This window comes from Vespula pensylvanica, chromosome 18, assembly GCF_014466175.1.
Source record: "Vespula pensylvanica isolate Volc-1 chromosome 18, ASM1446617v1, whole genome shotgun sequence".
In the NCBI taxonomy this organism is placed as follows: domain Eukaryota; kingdom Metazoa; phylum Arthropoda; class Insecta; order Hymenoptera; family Vespidae; genus Vespula; species Vespula pensylvanica.
Genome location: NC_057702.1, coordinates 935,283 through 946,152, shown reverse-complemented (window position 1 = coordinate 946,152; position 10,870 = coordinate 935,283). Strand labels below are relative to the sequence as shown.

The 10,870-nt window shown below is 38.0% G+C and overlaps 1 protein-coding gene across 8 annotated transcripts in view; it reads left to right on the top strand.

Annotated features, from left to right (window-relative positions):
- Positions 1 to 7,889, top strand: part of LOC122635342 (visual system homeobox 2-like) — a 57,153-nt gene extending 49,264 nt beyond the window's left edge. For 6 of the 8 annotated variants that reach the window (XM_043825467.1, XM_043825463.1, XM_043825460.1 and 3 more), the window contains 3 exons: positions 5,910 to 6,084; positions 6,362 to 6,613; positions 7,172 to 7,889. In XM_043825467.1, the coding sequence (XP_043681402.1) occupies positions 5,910 to 6,084; positions 6,362 to 6,613; positions 7,172 to 7,335 (591 nt within the window). In that variant the 3' untranslated portion in view covers positions 7,336 to 7,889. The remainder of the gene's footprint in view (positions 1 to 5,909; positions 6,085 to 6,361; positions 6,614 to 7,171) is intronic. The other 2 variants (XM_043825465.1, XM_043825466.1) reach the window with 1 other exon arrangement.
- Positions 7,890 to 10,870: the final 2,981 nt, after the last annotated feature.

Sequence of the window (10,870 nt, the reverse complement as noted above, 5' to 3'; positions counted from 1 at the left end):
CGACGACGACGACGACGACGACGACGACGTCGACGACGACGACGACGACGACGATGACGACTACGACGACGATTACGAGGGGTTACAAAGCTACGAGAAACGCATTAAATACTCGAGATGTGCGATGTCCTCGGACGAGTCCTCCTCGTGGTTGTATACATATTGTAATACATATACATATAAATATCTATGTATGTATACATACAATTATATATATATATATATATATATATATATATATATATATATATATGTACATACGTACGTACGTACGTACGTATATGTATATCGAGCGTTGCAGCTTGAAACAGCGGCGCTGGGACAAAGGACGGAGCCTAAATTGATTGCGTCTAAAACCTAACGAGCTTTCTCGCCTTTTCGCATCCTCTCTCTTACGACGTCACCATCGACGTCGTCGATGAATCTTCCGTGCTGGGAAAATATGTGAGAGACTGTGAGAGCTTTTCGGTTCTCTCTTTCTTTTTTATCATCCCCTCTTTTTTTTCCTCAAACGTATCACCCTACTCATCGTCGTCGACTCTCTTTCCTTTGGCAAGCGAACTCGTTTGACGCGAGCCGAAGATATTACTACTACTACTAACGCTACTCCTACTACTACTACGATTAATACTCTACTATATGTGCCTACTACACAGGCCAAGTAGCTTTTGTTCGTCCACGAATCGATGATCCTACCCCCAGATGAAAATCGAATTAAAATCGAATTAGAAGAATTTTTACGTGTGATTCAGCGTACAACTATTCCCACGTCCGGTCATAAGGGCTGAATGTCGATCGTACATCGTCGTCTCACCCTCTATGAACTGTTCTTACGAACTGTCCTAGTCCGTAGAATGTTACGGGGTTGCGGCTGACTGACTGGCTAGCTATCTGCTACTGGCTGCTGTTGCTGGTAGTGTCGTCGTGCTCATGAATTTTCTATCGCTCGTCGAAATGATTAAATGATCTTCGTTGAAACGAGGGGTAGAGTAGTATAGACTCGCCCTTTTACGTGTCTAACGTGACACTGCCAAGTGCCATTCGAAATTCTCCCCTAGTGTGATCATCTATTATTTATATTAATAGGCACCAGCGGAGTTGAGAATCAGTGGTGGGAGAAGATGATGCGAGCAAGTGCTTACGTCCTTGAATATTAATGGCATAAGGGTTAAAAGCCTTCGTTTATTACCTAATCGAGCGAGCTAATCATTCTAATCTCTCTCTCTCTCTCTCTCTCTCTCTCTCTCTCTCATTATCATCCTCTCTTGACTTTAAATTCTAACCGACTACTTGAGATCTTCTCTCGTTGATACAAAGAATATCCTACTTTTGGCGAGAAAATTTCACGGGAGTAATCATCAGAAGTTTGTCCTCCCCTGTTCTTTTTCTCTCCAACGAGTCCCGCGCGCGTTGAGCCTGCCGCTGACAAACAAAGCGATGAATTCCGGATGGACGAATGGCACCCCTAAAAATTGACCGATAATGCACATCAGAACGAAGTCTACTCGGTCTGGGAAACGAATCGACTTAGCAGCGAGGACTGGCAAATAAATAAGGGCGTCGACGAAAATCGGAGAAGTACGAGTATATCCGAGCAATTTGGGCGTTACGCGATTGTCAACGGTACCGCTTATAAATTCTCCTAAAGCTCATCGCAAGAGGGTGGCCTGGTTGTGTTTAGCCGAACTACCGAGAAACCTGAGAAAGGGGATATAAATCTCGACTCTAACCGAATTAAGTTGGAAGTATGGACCGAACTTTCGCCACGCCCTTTGCCGCCGATGAAACGCTATCGAAACCACCGAGTCTGCGTGTTGTGAAAAGCTCGAGATTCATAGACCATGCAATGCCAGCCATGAATTTAGCAAAAAGACTAGCATGGAAACTCGAGGAACAAATGATCGCTCTTGTTACAGATAATTCACAAATGTGGATACATAAAATCTACCATCTAATGACGTTGCCGTCCATCTAATTGTTGCAATATACTTTTTACTGTTAAATCCTATGCAACGTATTTGCAATGATCTCACTTCGTATCGAGAACTTGCATATCGAAAAAAATTTCCTATTTTTCTTTTTAATTTCTACAATAACGAATTTCGTAGAGAAAATTAACGCTAATACTATCGTAATTTTTCTACCACTTTCAACCAAAATAAATCAAACATCAAAGGACAAATACGTCAATAATTTACAATCAAACAACACAAATGATACGATTTACTTCGTTACAAAGTGACCAATTTTAGCAGTTACTCATTAATGAGCGACCAATTTTACTAGTTACTCATTCGTGCGAACGATTCTCCAACAAGCTTACTAATAATTCGACGAGTTAGAAGCAACTACTTTCCAAGGGTAGAAGAGACCCTTTTTGCCATTCGGTAAGCAAGTGTCCCTCGTAATGATGTGCCCGACGCGTGCCACAGCCTCAGCATGGGGTACATATAGCCCATGGTTAGACCCCAAAGTCTTGTCCGTCCAACTCGACCATTTACCACTCGATGACCGAAGGAACACGAAGGAGACGAAGAAGGGAAACGCCTCGTGCACTTATTATGCGTCAAATAAGTCTACCGTTTGCTTCTACCCTCTACCACGAAATTAATTGGCTCGGCATCATCCCTATCATGGGATTGAGGAAAACTGAGAAGGGAATTGTTTCCCTTCGCATGAATTTGGAGATTTCAGAGAATCTAGAGACTCTCAGGGATAATTCGATGACGATTTCTTGATGTTCATTAAAAACAAATAAATAAAAATTACAATTTATGCTAATCATTCGACCATGTGCAGTTGTAAGGAGAATTTTCGATATTCGCTATTTTATTTGAGACGCAAAAGTTCAACATAAATTCACGGCCGATTGCTTCCGGAATGAATGATAACGCAATAAAACACAATAATGTACACGTTCGATGTGTATATCTATAATCCATGTATTTATAAATCAAATACGTTTGAGCGAGAACGTTTCGACGTGTAATATCGGATTACCAACGATAATCGGATTTCACAGGGCATCCATCGTTATTTCCGTCGTTGATGAAAATCCGAAAATATGATTTTCCATAGGTTACGTCTGACGATCTTTACCTTTTCCCCGGAACGATTCGAAAGACGTCCCTTTTCCTTATACAAGTCAACAGTAAGAAGAAGAAAAGACCTACAAAGAGTAAAAAAAAGAGAGGAAAAAGAAGAGAGACTCGATATCTCATTATCGAGCGATCGCAAACTAAACTCACCGTTTGAGAGTAACGAGATCTCCAATTATCTTCAGGGACAGTGTCTCGATCGTACTTATTTAGAAACATTATAAAAAAAGGAAAAGAGAGAGAGAAAACGAGAGAGAGAGAGAGAGAGAGAGAGAGAGAGAGAGAGAGAGAGAGAGAAAGAATGAAGAAGTCGGACGCGAGTTTTGAAGAAAACGCTCAAATAACGAAAAACAATGATAAAGTGTGAGAGAAGGGAAAGGTATATAGATACCTCTGTGGTTGAAGAAAAACTCATTGGTTCGGTTAGGTGAATTTTCAAGGGTCCTTAGGAGTCCAGTTGATATACCTGAGTATGCGATTCACTCGAAGGCATCATCGTTGGTGCGTAATACAGCACATACACAAAGTTGGCGTTGGGTTGGGTAATATATCGTAGAGTACTTGAGGCAGGTGGGAGTCATCTTGGTGTTCATCGACGTATCGGTGATCCATAGGAACTCACACTAGGATTTCCTGTTAGCACCGTTTGCCCCCTCTATGCAAAAGCCCCTCTCTCTCTCTCTCTCTCTCTCTCTCTCTCTCTATCACCCCTCGCAAGCCGACGGCAGGCCGTCTCGCGTCTGCTTTCCCCTTTTACTCTCTCTCGCTCTCTCTCTTTATTCCCATTTCCATTCTCATCTTCTTGTTTTGGTCCAATAGTCAGTCGTCGGTCTGATCGATGATACGCCAACAGGCAGTACTGCGCATGGCCGACTAAATACAAACTCGCTCCTTATTATACACAGGGTGTGCCAATAAAGGGGGTGGTGAAAGAGAGAGAGAGAGAGAGAGAGAGAGAGGGTGAGAGTGATGGAGAGGGAGGAGGAGAGAGGGGAGGTCTAGGAAACGAAGGAGAAGGTGCGGAAAAGGTAAAGCCCTCTCTCGTTCTCCTTCGAGTCGACGAACTTGCCGTCATAAAGGAAGCTCTTACTCGTTGACGTTGCAACTATCGTTGCCTTCTCTCCATCTCTCTCTCTCTCTCTCTCTCTCTCTCTCTCTCGTTCTCATCCCTTAACTCGTCTAAAATATTCCAGGACGTCAGGAAGATACATAGTCTCCGATCAGAAAGAATTCCTTACTAATTAACTTGAGAATCGATCGATCGATTTATAAGACAAAATCTCGCTCGATTTATACAAAGTTTTTAATTTATAAATCCAGCGTCAATTTCTTTTAGTAGATAGTATTTTCTATCTCTCCCGACGCACGAATTATTTTCATTATCGTTTAGTTATATAAATGTTAAAATTGTGAAAAGAGGGGATGTGAAAGCAAACGTTCGATGACGTTAACGTTAACGTTGATAAATCGGCAAAAAAGCGACGGCTTGTTCGAATCTAAGCGGAAGATAATTTCGGGGTGGCAGGGCAAATTGACAGGGCAACGCGTTTCCATTCATTCGAATTACGTTCCGATTCTGGCGGTGACTTTAGCATTGTTGCTACAAATTGGTACACGCCCTGACCCCCCCTGGCAATGGCTTCCCACTACTTTCTCTCTCTCTCTCTCTCTCTCCCTCTTTTTTCTCTATCCCTCTACACGCACGATTCGTATACCTCGAGCTTTTTAAATAACATCCTCGATACATACTATACCGTGAGACGAATGCGACTGACGTAAACGTTCCTTTTCTAATCTCACTTTTAATCGATTCCAATATATCTATCTATCTATCTATCTATCTACCTATCTATCTATCTATTCGTCTATCCAGCTGGCTACCTTTCTTCGATCACGATTAAATCGATAAATTATTTTTTGCCAACGACGATTACAAAAATTATTCTCTCGTAATAAACTTGGCATCGTTCGTAATAAGACGATCTGCTTCGTTACTCGGAAAAAATGGCACGGAAAAGCATCCTAAAAGAAGAAAAGATTCGTGACATCGAAAGAAAGAGAGTTTTACTCCGAGATACTCGTAGATCCTCGAGAAGCCGACGACTCGTACGATAATCGCACTTTATGTGGATTTAACGAGTGAGAATTCGGAGGAAAACAGTCTTGCGTTTCTCTCATGAAAACGAGTCACTATCTCTATCTTTCTCTCTAGTCTCGTTTCACGATTATTATCTACGTGGAATATTTACGCGCAATTAAGCAAATAACTCTTAAAAATTGGAGAAATGAAGATGAAGAGAGAGAAAGAGAGCTTTTAACGATCAGTCGTATTTAATCGAGCTCGCCAGACGACAACTTTAAAAAGACGAAGGATGATCTCGTTAAGACATATTACAATTTTTCTTTTATGATTAGACTCGCATAGATAGATAATACGTACATCCGCACATACGTGTCAACGCGTGGAAATCGAGCTCGTTAAAATCGACCAGCAGAATATGCCACGTGTCTTCGCGGTAGGTGGTCGGATCATCCGGATCGTTAGCAAGTAGCTTAACTGGATCAAAAGCATGAAAAATAGGATCGTGGCTAGAGGCCTTTCAAACATAATAATTAAAACTGTGGAAAGGCATCGGAGTTTCGATTCAATAGTTATTAATCGGATAAAAGTTGTTAATGCGTGTGCGCCCCTGTACGATTAGATACTTCCGTTGCGATTGAGTCCTACCGATAATGATCAATTACGATACTTTGAAAGATTTCCGAAATGGTCGTATTAATGTTCGGAATGTTTCAATTCGTGTTTTTCAGGTGTGGTTTCAAAATCGGAGAGCTAAATGGCGCAAAACCGAAAAATGCTGGGGTAGAAGTACCATAATGGCGGAGTATGGTCTATACGGTGCGATGGTTCGACATTCTTTGCCACTACCAGAGACTATTTTGAAGAGTGCTAAGGAGAACGAATCAGTAGCTCCATGGTTGCTTGGTAAGTATCGATGCGATTTTGATTTTCTTAAACAAATATAAGAATAACAAAAGGAGTAAAGTCGTTATAAATATTAAATCGCTTGACTTGCAACAACAACAACAACAACAACAACAACAACAACAACGACGACGACGATAACAGCGATAAGAACAAACGAATAGAAAAGAAATAAAATTAATTTTGATGGCTCGAACGGCGAGAAGGCAAAACGCTTATAAGCAATTGAAGCAATCTCGAAAAATGTCCAATCTTTTTTTCTGTCCGTCTCTATCAGCGCAATCGTCTAAGACAAGCGGCTTTAGTCAAGATTTCGAAAATAATCAAGAACTGATTGACTGTGGGCCCGTAGGGATGCACCGAAAGTCGATCGAAGCGGCGGAACATCTCAAGTCTGGTGGCGAGGACAGTGGAAACGACCATAACGGGAGCGGAAGTAGCCCTCATCATAATCATCACCAGGGTGGACCTACCAGTTCCGAGAGCGGACAAGAGAGCCAAGACGGTATGGGACCGTCTTCGTCGACAGGCAAGTTTTTCTGTCCTTCTTTTCGTTTAACAACGATCGATTGTTCCTTTCGAACGTTTTACTAACAATTGTCTTACACGACAAACTGCATGATTAATTACGTGTTAATCGGAAATAATAAAAAGGACAGAACTGACCATTAGTTGATTACTGCGATTTCGTTCATTGTCTCCGACTACTGTCGCAAAGTCTCTGCAAATGATTCGATCAAATTGATACTGATTCTTATAACTTGCACTCGTCCATTCATCTCTTTGTTACGAGTAATGAAAGAGACGTAACTCGCCAATTAGAATGATACCGTATAATAAATATTCCATCCATTGTCTCAAAGTTTACAAAATCAGCAAAACAAACAAAGTACGGATAATCTTGTTATTCTTATGCATAGTTTGACTTGCACTTTAACTCATTTATTTATATATTATAGATAATGAACACGCGCAAACACGATGATGTCGTAGTAAATTCCGTGGCCATTGTCTCGATTATTACAAAATCTAGAAAAACGATAAGAGAAAAAGCCATAAAATATCGTTATTCTGTCGTTTTCTTTAGGAGTCGTACAGGACACAGAGCAACTGAGGAACGAGAGCATCGCCTGCTTGAGGGCGAAAGCTCAGCAACATCAGTTGCAACTGAGCTTGCAACCAACGGCAGCTCCAACAGGCAGCTCTTATCAGACGGGACCGCAATCGAGCACGCTTCATGCCTCGGTTTAATCCTTCTCGTCGACTTTTCATCTCGATCTCGAAGCGAACAACATTTCGACAATGATTTCGTCTGGACGATTCACCTAATCTCGATCGAGGAGGACCAGAAAAAAATTTAAGAGAGCTCCTCATATTTTATAAGAACGTAAACGAAACAAAACCAACACAAAAAATACATTACGTTCGAGGATGAAGATCGAGATCGTTATAGATCATCCCTTAAAATATCTTCTCAATGAAGGGGATATTAATGAGACGAATAAATGCAACGGTGAACACAATGAATTGAAATTTTTAGCTGCTGACTCGCAGGGACGATCAGGGTAAACGAACTGACATAAAAGGAATCAAAAATACAAGAAACAGGTTAATACGTACAAGAAAAAATGACTTACAAGAGCAACGAATAAATCGAACAAATACATATTTCGATATCCAACACGATGAAATATGAGCTTTGTATGTAAACCGATCAACGAAATTTAATAAAGAAAAGAAAAAAAAAAAAAAGAAAAAAAAATCGATGGTCTCTATATATATGCAACGAAGAAGAGAAGAGATAACAGAACCTCATCAACGAAAATCAGTGGCCTATCAATGGCCGTCTTAAATCAATACTTACAAAACGACATCGATACGAAGAAAAAATACCTAATTAAGAAATAATAGTCGCTTTTAAATAGTGTGAGTGAAATAAAACGAAAGAGAGAGAGAGAGAGAGAAAGAGAGAAAGGGAAAGAAGAAAAAGAGAGAGAGAAGTTAATCGGAAAAAGAAAAAAAAACGAAAAGAAAAGAACAAATAAATAAATAAATGAATAAACCAATAAACGAGAAACAAAGACTTTTCGCCTTTTAACAAAAAAAAGAAAAAAGAAAAAGAAAAAAATAGAAAAAGAAAAAGACACAAAATGATTCGCAACGAATGTTAAATAGGAACGACATTAGGTACATCGAAACGAGTGAATGCATGACATATATGTGAGAGTGAGAGTGAGAGTAAGAGTAAGAGTAAGAGTAAGAATGAGTGAGTGAGTGAGTGAGAGAGAGAGAGAGAGAGAGAGAGAGAGAGAGAGAGAGAGAGAAAGAGAGAGAGATGCACGTAAGAAAAACGTTTATTAGCGAACACTTCCTATACCCAAGTACTTAAAGAAGACATAACTGTTGTCAAATGTGCAATATATCGATATAAGTTTTAGTTCTATAAGGTATTATACTTTATTAATGGATACACCTACGCGCGTGGTGGTCATGGGAGTAACGACGATTAACAATATGTATATGTGTTATATATATATATATACACATATATATATAGAGAGAGAGAGAGAGAGAGAGATCATTTTCAATGATCTAAATTTTCTTTCTAATCGGATCTCTTATAAAAGAAGAAAGAAAGAAAAGCATCATTATTGAACGTCATTACCTTTCTCCTGTATCCACTACTGTATATAAATATATAAATACAAAAAGTATATATATATATACATATTATATAAAAGTATATATATAAATATAAATACACAAAAATAAATATATGTGGTTGAGAGGCAAGGCAAGTCGGACGAAGCTTTTTTTTCGATTTTCGATGCTCTCGCTTGATAATAACTTTTCATTCTCGATGCCATGAGTTCCTTGAGATCTATATAAGATTAATCATGAAATATTGACATGATGATCCTTAATTTCATTGGATCCATCATTTCGTCCGTCTTCGAAGAGCCAAAGGATCGATTATTTAACATCTCCCAACTTATATAGACGCATTCTGTAATACGCTTTGTCGCGTATTCGATTTTAAAAATGGAACGAAATGGCTGAGAATCGGTTACGATAAGTACGTCGATGAACTTGTTAACGAAAACACAAACGAACGAAACAAATAAAATAAAATAAAATAAAATAAAATAAAATAAAATAAAATAAAGTAAAATAAAGTAAAATAAAATACGACAGCAAATGTTCAAATCGTAAAAGGAAACTCCGAGACAAAACGCAGGTCGGATCTAAAGCGAGATCTTACACTGTATCCGAATGCCCCAACGCATGCATAGTAGTCGGCTAGTGTACGTAATAAATAAAGTTTCTGAACAAAAAAAGAAAAAAAAAAAAAGGAAATTTTATATCGTTTACCAATCCTTACGGAACCTTCAATACATTTCTTCCAAATCCCTTCATTTTTTTTTTTTTTCGTCATTACGACAGTGACAATGTCATTCTTTTTATCTCATTCTTGTTTTATTCTTCGATAGTTTCATTTGAAATCCAATTGATTGACAATGATGTTTCGTTTTTATGAGATTTTTGAGAATAAAATATGTTCTAAAAATAATCTGATTTAAGCTGCATGTAAAAAATTTTTCTAATGTTTTTTTTCCATTAAACATAAGTAAAAGTTTGTTTCTATTATTATTTCATTTCTATGATTTTTCTAAACTTCACAAGCCAAATTTCATAATAATGTGAGTAAATAAACTTTTTATAATGATTATTATATCGTACGATAAATTAAGAAATTTTGTTTTAATTAATAATATTTTATTGCCGAGATATTTTTAAAATATTCAAAGTCATAGAAATGAGTAAGATAACACAGTACGACTACACAGTTAATTTATCATTATTTTCATTTCTCTATTGTTTAGACTATTGTTATATTATTTAAGTGGAAAATAATGAATTGACGTTGTTTCACTACTCCTAAGGAAGTTCAATAACGAGCTTAATTATAAAAATAACTTTCTGATATTTGAAAACAAAATTAAAGGAACCACTTTTCTGATTATTTGATGTTTTTTCATATGGTTTTCTTTCCAGATGGCACCACTTGCTTCAATGGAAAGTGGTTGTTAATGGTTCCAAAGCTTTTTATGACATGGTGGCGACATCTACAGGAATAAATGTACTACTTTCAATTTGAAAAAACTGTAATACCAACGTGCAGATGGTAACTGAACTTGCATTGAAAGTCGGTAAGAAAGAATTACAGTTTTTCTAATCATTCGATGCAGTTTCCCAGAAAGACAATGAAGTGGTTCCATCTATCGTCACAGCGTCGACTTCAATTAAAAAATACATGGTAAAAACAATGATGTCAATGTGAAGATGGTAAATGCCTTTGCATCGAAAGTCGGTAAGACATGTCGGTAACTATAGTTTATCTGATCATTAGATGCAGTTTCTTTCGAAAGACATTGATGTCTTGAGAACTTGAAATAACTTAGAAGTAATGATAACATCGACGTATGTTGTAAATGATTTTTATGAATTCCATATTTGAAAATATCATTTTAAAAAAGTATTTGATACTTGAATAAATTTAATTTAATATTTAATCATTAGAAAGTAAAGCCAAAAGCACTAAAAGAAATCAACAATTGAATATGAAAATTTTGATTGAATTTAGGCAGCCATTAGCTCGACAGTATTTGCGTTACATTGTTTTAAAATAATTATTCGATCGCAAATAATATCGATTGCCCGGGTCTCACCACTTGGAGGTTGCTGCTACGGAGACCCACGAGCTATGACTCTACTTCTAATACTT